The following is an 11,269-nucleotide window of genomic DNA, read 5'->3' as shown; positions in this document are numbered from 1 at the left end:
TCTGTACTTTATACCCTCTCCATGCATCCTCTACTTGCATTTCCTCTTTGTTTCTCTCCCATAGAGGTTGGATTCATGTACTATTAACCACGATGGAGCCGTCGCCCCATAAGATGTATAACAGTCGCACTTCTCCTGCAATATTCGATAGCTAGACTTTCATTCCAGACGAATCAAAAACAAAAAAAAATGGAGAATCATTACTTAGTTATATAATTCAGTAAGAGAACACCCCGCTAACGATTACAAATACGCCAGACCACCATGGAGTTTCTCAAGATCTACCCGGATCGCACCGACATCTGCACCAACACGTCCTGCAATCTCTGCCTTCCTCTGGGCTCCCATATCAAGCCATCTTAGCAACAGATTACCGTCAATCATGCCACGCTGTCCACCCATACCATCACTCTCAACAGCCCGGTAACCACGTGGATTCAAGCTACAAGGGTGTTCCAGCGCGTTAACTAGCTGCGACTGCAAGGCTAGCAGACGACGGTAGGAATCTTCACCGAGAGGAGTGATTACTGCGACCGACCCTGTTTGGAAAGTCATGAGTATTTGGTATTTTGATGGTGGCGGTGAATCTGTGTCCATGGCATCCTCATCGACAGGTGAGGAGGGTGTGCGGGCCCCATGTGGTAGTAGAGTCATCGTGGATGCAAAATGACCTGTGTGGAATACGCTTCGATGTAGTAGGCGGTCACCCTTCGAAGAACTTGGGTCTATAGAATAACAGTATTAGTTTCAGATAGGCTCTTTTTGCAAAAGGCTTAAGATTTACTAGGAGTTACCCACCTTCAGGGTCGTACTGAAGAACATGGAGGTTGCAGTCATCATCCGCAACTAAGATGTATAATTTATTCCCGTCTGGAAGGAAGTCCGCATCCACGACAGCCAAGTTTTCATTCTCTTTACCGAAAAGATCCAGTTTGTATGGCTCTTCCTGTTGGTGCGGGAGACTTTAGTAAATAATAAAGTGCGTTTCAGGGATATATTATGGAAGAACATGCTTACCGAGTACCCAATGAACCACAGTCCCTTGAATGCGTCACCGATAATACACATCCCTGTTCCTTTCAGCTCTTTGAGAACGTTAACGTAACATTGGGTATCCTTGAAGGCTACAGGCAAAAGGCTTCCATCCTCCTTGAGTCCGCGCACCATGCACTTTTGGCCCTGTGCAACTATCAAAAAACCTTGTCCACCTATGCCTGATAAGGCCGTGACAGCACCCTTCACCTCTTCTTTCGCAAATAGCTTCAACTTCTTGCTCTTCTCGGGCTGATCAGGCTCTGGAACAACATCAATCACCTCGAAGACGCGGATGAATCCTTTGGGGACAATGTCTTCTCCCTTGACAATGGACGAGCCTACTACGACCATGTCTTTCCTCTCATGTGTTAATTCAGAAATCTCAAGACGAATAACTTCGATACACGTAATGCGCTCCGCAGGCTCGAGTTCATGGCTATTGAGGGAGCAGGTGAGTATGGACGAAGACGCATAAGAGTAAGTTTGCGGTTGAGCAACTTACCTATCAATGGTAGACCAGTTTCTGGGTTCCAAAAGCTTAACAGTCCCTCGCTCCAGCTGTGGAAGGAATGTAATAACTATAACGAATGGTCAGTATCCAAGATCGTAAATAAAGTAAACGGGGTTCCATACACTCGTTTCTCCATTCAGTATGCGACTCATCGTCTTCAGGAAGTTTGAAGTCTTCTTTTGCACTAGTGCCAATCACATAACACTCAGATGCTGACGAATAAACGATACTATCGACTTGTTCCCCAAGAGGGATCTTACGCGTTGCCCAACCACTATCGAACCGTGTGTTCGAAGGCAACCTCGACATTCGAATTACATTCTGTCAAGGGTATTGTCAGTTTTATTTGGCAGGTCATAGAGACAAAAGGGGTTATACATCTTCATCAACATATGCAAATCCACGTTCACATGCAGCAATGTGAAATCCGCTCAAGCTTTGAACAGCTTTACCACGCAGTCGTAAAACGTGTGGCCGTGCGATGGCTGACTTTAGTATGAAGCATGGACTATGCCCAGACATAAACACTGTTCTATACCCACAAACGTCGGGTAGTGCACGAAGCAGTTTGCATGATGAGGGACTGCGGTTGATATCCTGGTTCACACCCTGGTCTGTTTGAGGGCCCATAACAACATGGTTCACCGCCTTAAGAAAGCGCAATCCGGACTGTCCGCTTTCACCAGCGGTGCGGTATGGTTCATACAAAACTAAATCATCGTGTTTTGTACGTAACTAATTAGAAGTTAGACAGGAACTTGTAACAAAAATTGCTGGACCAGTTAGGACATACGATCATATAGGGAGATTTGTGGATAGCATCTCCAAGGTCTGCAATTAAGAGTTCGGTTAATGTCTCTCGATTCACAGGTCGTCTTGAAGAGGATTCATATGGTAAATTTGTTGGCAAAAGATTCAAGTTATCGACACGGCATAATGGCTCCGAAGTATTCGGGAGCCGGAATATCTACAGTCACTAATTAGCTTGCAAAACTTACTGCCGTCGTTCACGGAGAAGAGACTTACGGAAAGGTTCCCATCACCATCTAGTAAGAACAGTAGTATATTAAGGCCCGCCTCATTTTCAATGTCAGAGTCAGGGAAAAATATATTCATTTTATCTTCGTACAAACAGCCGGAAATCCACTTTCCGGAGGCTGCTGAGCCTTGTACTTCAACCTCGTCCAGATCCCCATTCTTATCCGTCTGTAGGATCAAGAGAGAGTGGTCGTCACGAATAGTCAGCAGGTAGGGTTCTGCGAAGCTTGCCTGAATAACAGTACGCTCTTCGCTTGTATCCTCATCCCAGACGGGGTATATTTGGGCTAATCCAAGATCTATTTTATATCAGGTATTAGTCTTTTGTTAGAAAACAAAAGTACATATTTATGCTTATGGACTCACTGTAGTCATAACTTCGGATTTCTGTCCGTAATACCTGAACAACTCTGGTGCCAGTAGCGAGTGTCCCTATGTCGATGGTGCAATCTTCATTAGGATTAAACTCTGGAGCATCTATTGAGTCCAGGCCGCTGCTTCCAACTGAGTATACGACTGACTCTTCCTTGTCTTCACCTTTAGACTTTGCGAGAAGTAAGTATTTGTCATAGCTCCTGGATAGCCCAGTATCTTTGGATTTGGGATCTACGACGCGGATGGACCACACTCCATACACATCGTCCATCTTGAGGGAATCAATCGTATATGGGTCTACCTCTCGTTTGAGAACGGTGAGACCGCCAGATTTTCCAAATCCTCGAGCTGCTACTAATTCAAGCGGAGCAGCTATTTCAGGCACACTGTCTTGTTGATCCTTGGATTTTGATTTGGATGGTTTTCCAAGTGTGATATCCCTATACGGACCAAGGCTCCAAAGTCTGTCATACGCTCGAAAAGTAAAATCGGCCGGACTGTCTCCATTGACAACTTGCTTTTCCTGACGGGTACTGGCAGGGTTGACCGAATAAAGGTCATCCTCATACATGTCGTCATCGTCACCATCATCGTCCTGGTCCGCCTCGTCAGAGAGATCGGCTGCTCCGTTTTCATCCACTCCATCGACTGATTTAGAGGGTCTCTTGGTTGTAGATGAAGGTCTCGACCAACCGAGAAGAACAGAGTCTCCTTCTTCGCTTCCGTAAAACAGTTTATTGCGTCCAAGGCTAGCAGAACACGAGGGCCTTGCTTTCGTTATCGAGCCACCCGACTGCTCTGCAACAAAATGGAGTGAGATTCCAGAAACGGACCTTCCGTCCACTTTGAACGACAAGATTGACATCCTTCCATCTGCTAAAATCAGTAGGACATCTCCTGTGCCACTCCCTAGCTGTTCAACAATGCAGCCTTCAAGTCTCATTTCAAGGTCTGACTGGTCAGCCATTGAGAATGCGGAAGCCTGCCTGGCAAACTCGTTCACCCCCACAGCATTTGTTTTACCTGCTTGGTCAACGTGTACGAGCTCATTGGTTCCGATTAACAACGCTCCACCAACTGGAGGAGGAAGCGGTACAATTTTGAATACGTCACTCGGCAAACGGGAGACAGTGAGGAGTGAGGTAGAAGCCTTTTGCTGCAGATCCAGGGTAAAGATGGAATATGATACAACGTCCTTCCGGTCGATAGTTAAGGAAGTCGATCTGGCAACTTGAGAATAGAGAATTCCAAATGTTGGCTCTCTGTATTCATGCAAAAACTCCATATGAATTGGATGAGTTAAGGCTGGATCCAGTGCCGTCATAGGCAGTACAAACGAAGGTGCGTACGGCTTATCGTGTGATGTGTTTCCAGGTGCCGATTTTTGGGCATCACTAACCATGTCTGTGGAATCATCACCATTCGGTGTGGCATCATAATCATCCATGACGAGATCATCCCCAGCTTGGTGAAAGGGTAAAATGGCTAAACTGTGGATTCCAAAATTAAAGATTGCACAGTTTCCATTAGGATCCACCGTTAAACCGGAAGAACAACTCCCCAGATCAGGTACCCACGGGCTCATATGGCTCTCCTCGCCTTCATAGTAATGGATTGAGATAGTACTTATCCCATGTTTCTCCGGATCCCACTCTATCAAACTGAGCTTCGCATCCCGGCTAGAGACAAGGATTGCATCTCCGCCACTTTTAGAGTTCGAAATTCTGACTCTCTGAAGGCCTGTAATGGTACCCGGTACCTCATATTCTGCTGCTAAGACCAACTTTGCATGTTGTGAACGGTCATGTCGACCTTTCTGGTCTGGTTGTGTGCCTGTTGTTGAGCCATAGGTAACATTAACCAATGAGAATACCTGCAGCAAAGAGGTCTTCGCTACTATGAGATTATTGGAATTTGCTGATATAAAATGAGCAGAAGCAGCGTGTGTTACTCCTGATGGGAGCAGCAGCTCTGTATAGCATTGCATATTGAGGATAGTAGGTAGAGCTTATCAAACCACCATAACGGTTAGCAGGCGAAGCCGAGCGCACTCTTCCAATTAATGCGCTTCAATGAATCGTATTCCTAGTGCCCTATACCCAGTCCATCAGGCGTACGATCAAGACACCCCAGGGTCGAAGCTGATGTTTTGATGGAAGATTGAACTGATGTTGTCGTCTTTCTTTTCTGTTATTTGACTTTTGTTGCCAGGAACGGTCACGTGCTGATCGCTCTTTTTGTCTTGGCAGTGAATATAGTTATTTGACTTCAACGAAGCTTGGTCGATTATATTTAATAACAATAACTAGTAATAATATTAATTAACTTGATAACGATGAAAGATTCCAGAATCTTTCATTTAATTAACTAACTAGGTTTCTATTGCTCTAAATTTTAGGCTTGAATTTGTCTCCATGGCTGTGCGGTTGCATCGCCCCATAATATCGAGTTTACCGGAGGAGTCTGTGTCTCTGGCTTCCGATTGACCTTCATCTTTGCTGTAACTCTTCGCAACCAGGTGCATCATTGGTCTTCTTCCTTGACCTGGCTTCTTCCTTTAGCTTCTTGTCATCATCTCTCTTCAGGGAGATATGAGGCATAAGGAAAAATGCAAGCATGAAGGCCAACCCAGCAAGGGCCGAACACAGTATGAAAATCACCCGGAACCCCTTCTGGTACGCTGGAATAAGGACAGAACGAATTCTCTCGACTTCCTCTGGACTCTGCTTTGCCAAGTAGTGGCTAGGGCTTTGTGTTATCTCTTTTGTCTCGGTCTCTGAGAGGAGAAGGGATGAGAGCGAGGATAAGACGATGTTATTCCTGCATTATTAACCATCTGAGTTTCGCAAAGTTTTTAGAGGGTACGAACTTACAGAATTGTTCCGGATACTGCTAGGCCCAGCGTAGCACCGAGGTTTCTCACAAAACTGAAACGGCGGGCATTCGTCAGTTCCAACAGGCCGGAAGACTAGTTAGTGCGAGAAGAAACTTACTTGCGGAACGACGTCACAACTGCCATATCCCTCCTGGGGACACCGGCTTGAATAGCAACCAAAGACCTATTTTTCACAGCTAAGTTAGCATGATTACTCTGATATACGAAAACTTGAGAGTGTTGACTAACGGTTGCAGTGTGTTTCCAACTCCCACACCAGTGAGTATGCCATACCCAACCTGTTTACCAATCCCTGACGATGTATCAAGTGTGGAAAATAGCCCCAGTCCAATGGTCCAGGCAAGCCATCCAAATAGGATGCATTCTCGATATCGGCCAACACGGTGGACAACAAGGCCCGATAAAGTGCTAAACAATGCTGTGTAATGAATTAGCAGGAGTCCACCAACCGCGTAACACAATGGCAGGCTATCTGCTTACTTTGGATCAGAATAATGGGTAACAGGAGAGCTCCTGATTTGGAAGCCGAGTATCCGTGCACAAGTTGATAGAAAGTCGGGATATAATAAATTTGCACAACGAAATTCCATCCGTTGATGAGCATAGTCAGGCATGCACCATTTACTATCTTCACACGGAAGATATCCATTGGCACAAGGGGATAGTTTGCCCCCCTCCACTGCCATAAAACGAAGCACACACAAACAGCAAAACCTACAGTGATCGTAGAAATCACATGGGCTGAATTCCATGCATACTCACCTCCTCCCCATATTAGTCCAAGGAGGAAGACGGTAGCCCCAGAAAGGGCCAGGAAAACCCCGACGAAATCAATAGCTTTTACCTTGGTTTTCCAGTCGCCGTCAACTTTCCGAAGAGGCATGAAGAATAACACGCAAAGGGTTGTGATTATTGTAAGGGGAAGGTTAAGGCGGAAAATCCACCTCCACGAATCCTGCGACATTGAAGATAGGGCACCTCCAATGACAGGCCCGATGCCGTTTGCTAAAGCGACGACTGCTCCCAGAATTCCCTGGTACTTGCCTCGTTCTCTCAGTGGTACCACATCACTGACAATCATTTGGGCGACGTTGGCGAGTCCGCCTCCACCAATTCCAGTGAAGGCGCGAAAGATAATCAACTGAATAGCGGTTTGAGCCAGGGAAGAAGCTAGGGATCCAAAGAAGAAGATCGCTAACCCAACGTACAATACGACTTTCCGAGACCAAATGTCGGAAAGGCGTCCGTATACCAGCTGAAAGCAGGTAGAGGTCCTGTACCTAAATCAGCCACTGTATATATTCCGAGAAGTCAACGTAGGATATATATTATACTCCTTACAGGAAAAAACCACCAGCTATCCAACTTGTCTGGATACCAGCATTCAAATCATCTCCTATAATCGACAAACTAGCTGCCAGAGTTGTCTGGTCCATCAGAGCAACCAGGTCGACGCTGGCGCATGCTAGGAATATCTAAGAGGAGGTCAGCATCTATCCTCAATCACACAGGAGGTTCACTCCACCATACCGTTATAATCTTGCGAGTCGAGACGTAATTTGTCTGCTCGTTGAATATGTACATTTGCTTTTCCTTGGTCGGTGTGCATTCTTGTTCACTGTTTTCCTCCATGGTTTCGACAGCACTTCGTGCAATTGTATGACTCTTTCTCTGCACGTATATTAGGGAATGGAACCAGAGGCGGCTTGAACGAGCGAAGGCTGCCTCTTTCCCAGAACTCCCGTTTTACAGGAATGAAGTCCTCCTGGCTAGAAATATAATTAGTTCAAGCGGAGAAACACAGGAACAAACTGTAACTAACTAACTATCGAGTACCCTGGTCGACTGACTATTGCAAACAAGCAGTGGAGCTCACTCAGCCCTTTATTTATAACTATAGAAACCAACCAAGAAAAAAAAAAACGACCTTGAGGGCCAAATACCTGATAACTAAGCTGGATCGATAATAGTAGCCCGCTGGACGCCCTGGAGGAAAATAGAGACGAGTTCTTGGGTGATGTCTTGGCTCTGGAGTGAGTCCAAAGGTCCCCATTCACGGTATAGTGCTCCTCAAGAGATAAAGTAACGACCCCAAACATTGCGTCACATGGATATGACTTGATCACGGCAATTACCGTTTCTTGGGATGTGATAGGTTACAGTGCAGTGCAGGTTCTTTGAGTTCTATCAGCTGTCCGCTCTTGACTGGCATTTGCCAGAGGCAAGGAACACCAAGCCATTCCACAGGGAAGATAATAAAGTGAAAGTTCAGAACTACCTTGAGGGTATTTGGGAAGAAAAGTTCGTATATGCCATTCGTTCATGGTTGTCGCCTCCATGAAGCAGTATATAATTCATCAGATCCGTCGGAGGGATTTGCTTCAAGGATCATATTCCTTCCCTTTGACACCGTCCTACCTTCCTGAGCATTGTTGATTCAAGCCCATATAAAAATGGCGAACATAAACCCTCTCAATGTTTACTCTGGGCCGGACTCGATGAAAAAGTACTTCGACCCGGACTGCCAGCCACCATTGCCTCTGGTCGAGATTCCACAGGAATTAAACCCGTTTTATGACGATGGTGTCCGCATATATGCAAAGATGATGTCCATGCATCCTGCCAACAATGTGAAAGCAATTCCAGGTAAGCCACCAGTACCCGTGGTCCATACGGTATAATGCAGATGCTAAGGACGGTGGTTTCTATAGCTCTTAATCTCCTTGAGGCAGAAGTTGTGCCAGGGAAGACAAAGACCGTCATTGAGTACAGCTCTGGCTCAACAATCATTTCCATGGCGATGATTGCGAATGTGTTTCACGGCATCAACGATGTCAGAGCATTTTTGAGCAATAAAACCAGTGATGCGAAGATTAAGCTGATGCAGTTCTTCGGTCTCAACATCACTTTGTTCGGTGGTCCCTCACAACCAGAACCACTGGATGATCGTGGTGGTATCTTTGCTGCACAGACAATGGCCCTAGAGTCTGACCAAGTTATCAATCCGAATCAATATGACAATGACGGTAATTGGGGAGGCCACGTACGGTATACGGGACCCCAGATCTTCAAGCAGCTCCCAGAAATCAACGTTTTATGTTCTGGTATGGGGACCAGCGGTACCATGACTGGGCTGGGAACATATTTCAAGAAGGTTAAGCCATCCGTTTTGAGGGTGGGAGTCTGCACGGCACCAGGCGATCGTGTGCCGGGACCCAGGTCGTACGCGCTTATGTCTCCCATCCCCTTTCCATGGCAATCGGCAGTGGATGTCATCGAAGAAGTCGGATCTCCGGAATCGTTCTCATTATCCCTCAAGCTATGTCGACACGGGCTAGTGTGTGGTCCCTCAACAGGATTTAACCTTCAGGGTCTTTGCCAGCAGCTCCAAAAACGCAAGGATGCAGGGACATTACGCAGTCTTGCAGGTCCAGACGGAAAAATACATTGCGTGTTTCTCTGTTGCGATTTGCCGTATCAGTACATACAGGAGTATTTTGATAAGTTGAAGCCAGAGGATTTCCACCCGATAAAGAACGAGGCAAGTTCCCTTTCAAGCCACTCCAAGTTAATCAGCATTACGCTAACCATACGGGGTATAGAATCTCCGCAAAGTCGACCTTTATCGCTATGATGAGGCCTGGGAGAGTCATTTTGCAAAGATTCTTGCGGAATTTTATGAGAGGTTCCCTGCCAGTGGCCCTGTGTTTGGTATTGGGAAGGCAAGAGGGTTTGATGGCCTTAAGCTCAAACCAGACCACTCACGATGCGTAATCGACCTTCGAAAGCCAGCTGATTTCAAGCAGTGGCATCTGCCCCAAGGCATAAATGTTCCTCTTAATACCCTTGAAAAGAGCACCACGTCACCCTTTGCTGACTCCGCTGTTCTAGAGGCTCAATGGCTGGAGATTGAGGGTTGGTTCAGTCAGAGCGGGGAGAAGTCCGCCTTGCTGAAAGGACTGAAGGAGAATAACACTCGTGTTTTGCTAGTCTGTTACAGCGGAAACACATCGCGAGTGGCATGCAGTATCTTCCGAGCGAAGGGGATCGAGGCATGGTGCATCCGCGGTGGGTACAAGGCCCTGGCTGACCCCGAGTTGGCTCTGGTGGGGTTGCGTGACGCTGAGCCAAGCATCCCGAATGGCGTCCATCCCCAACTAAGACCCATCAGAATCAACTAAAAGAGCTAAAGTGTCAGAAACGACGTTATGACCATGGATTTTAAACGAACGTACTGGGTAATCAATGATGTTGATATTGCCGTTGACGTTGATTGTTGTTGATGGTGTCGAGGTTGAAGCTGCGTCTAACGCCAAGCCCAGAGGAGGGGCTTTATCGCAGTCCGAGCGCCTGCCAAGCCCCAAGAGAGTGATTTGCCAAGGCGAGCTTATTTCTCAAGATTTTTTTACGATGTCCCCCAAGTTGTTAGATGTTTGATAGACAAGTTAAATAGTGTTCATTGTTTATATTGAAAACATATATCTTGATCTGACTGCGAGTAGTTAACTAAAACTGCACCTGTTTCAAATGGGAATGAACGGAAACTTGCATCGTTTTCACCCTCAAATATGCTCACTGCCCAATAACTAACTATAACTAATTAGCAAGGCCAAATGTTGATCTGCTGGTCCACAGGTGAGCTCCCTTGGCTCCTAGGCCAGATTCAGTGCTCCACAGAGTATTTCTATGCTTTTATGCCGCATCTATCGCACATAATACTATTATTAGCTGCTCCAAGTGTACGCTTAAACAAGAAAGTTTAAGTGGCGAGCTATACTTGCTACTAAGTATTAGTTATCTAATTAATAAATAATATCTAGTAGCAAATACTTAATTATATATAAAAATATTTATGATATTAAATAATTAAAGATTTAAAATTTTATTTTATTAAATCTAATAATTATAGATATAAAACTAATACTTTATGGTTAGTAGTAGTAAAAATATTTTATAATTATTTAATTACTATAATAAAGTATTATATATTAATAATATAAATCTTAAGAATATTAATATATAATTATATTATTATTAATATAATATTTTATAGATATAAATTCTTTATATTAATATTAATTTAAGAAGTATTTTCTCTAAATACTTCTTTTTTTTCTTTATATATAAGCTTCTTTTATTTTAAGAAAGCTCTTTATTAGATATTTAATAGTTAATATTAGATATTTAATAGTTAAATCTTTTTTTAGTACTTAATTTCTACTAGATATAAGAATGGATAGGTTGGATCAAACTTGGGGAATTAGAAGTTTATTTATTATAGGCGTAGGTAAACTTATCTAGATAGTAGGCAAGCGAAAGGTAATATAAACTTTATCTACTTATCTATATAGGCTCTATTAAGAATCTTATTTAGGTTAAAAAAGAATAAGTAATAAATTCTCTTAAATATAAGA

General features: G+C 44.5%; 4 protein-coding genes across 4 annotated transcripts; 1 reads left to right on the top strand and 3 right to left on the bottom strand.

The window, feature by feature from the left end:
• Nucleotides 1-243: 243 nt before the first annotated feature.
• Nucleotides 244-1,932, bottom strand: TRV_08063 (uncharacterized protein; the record flags this gene model as incomplete). The annotated part of the gene is made up of 6 exons (XM_003017885.1): nucleotides 244-725; nucleotides 799-946; nucleotides 1,018-1,471; nucleotides 1,538-1,613; nucleotides 1,669-1,730; nucleotides 1,865-1,932. The coding sequence occupies 6 exons, from the start codon at nucleotides 1,930-1,932 to the stop codon at nucleotides 244-246; spliced, it is 1,290 nt and encodes a 429-aa protein (XP_003017931.1).
• Nucleotides 1,933-2,285: 353 nt separating this feature from the next.
• Nucleotides 2,286-4,946, bottom strand: TRV_08062 (uncharacterized protein; the record flags this gene model as incomplete). The annotated part of the gene is made up of 3 exons (XM_003017884.1): nucleotides 2,286-2,513; nucleotides 2,573-2,883; nucleotides 2,951-4,946. The coding sequence occupies 3 exons, from the start codon at nucleotides 4,944-4,946 to the stop codon at nucleotides 2,286-2,288; spliced, it is 2,535 nt and encodes an 844-aa protein (XP_003017930.1).
• A 502-nt stretch (nucleotides 4,947-5,448) lies between these two features.
• On the bottom strand, nucleotides 5,449-7,487 carry TRV_08061 (MFS transporter, putative; the record flags this gene model as incomplete). Its single annotated transcript, XM_003017883.1, has 6 exons — nucleotides 5,449-5,779; nucleotides 5,953-6,018; nucleotides 6,084-6,273; nucleotides 6,336-7,129; nucleotides 7,197-7,330; nucleotides 7,386-7,487. The coding sequence occupies 6 exons, from the start codon at nucleotides 7,485-7,487 to the stop codon at nucleotides 5,449-5,451; spliced, it is 1,617 nt and encodes a 538-aa protein (XP_003017929.1).
• Nucleotides 7,488-8,308: 821 nt separating this feature from the next.
• TRV_08060 (uncharacterized protein) lies at nucleotides 8,309-9,961 on the top strand (the record flags this gene model as incomplete). Its single annotated transcript, XM_003017882.1, has 3 exons — nucleotides 8,309-8,501; nucleotides 8,567-9,396; nucleotides 9,458-9,961. Coding segments are annotated over 3 exons (1,527 nt in total), but the record flags the coding sequence as incomplete, so codon positions are not given.
• Nucleotides 9,962-11,269: the final 1,308 nt, after the last annotated feature.

The sequence above is a fragment of the Trichophyton verrucosum genome (assembly GCF_000151505.1).
Source record: "Trichophyton verrucosum HKI 0517 chromosome Unknown contig01263_1.f1.exp, whole genome shotgun sequence".
NCBI classification, from domain to species: domain Eukaryota; kingdom Fungi; phylum Ascomycota; class Eurotiomycetes; order Onygenales; family Arthrodermataceae; genus Trichophyton; species Trichophyton verrucosum.
This window is presented reverse-complemented; position numbering and strand designations above follow the sequence as displayed.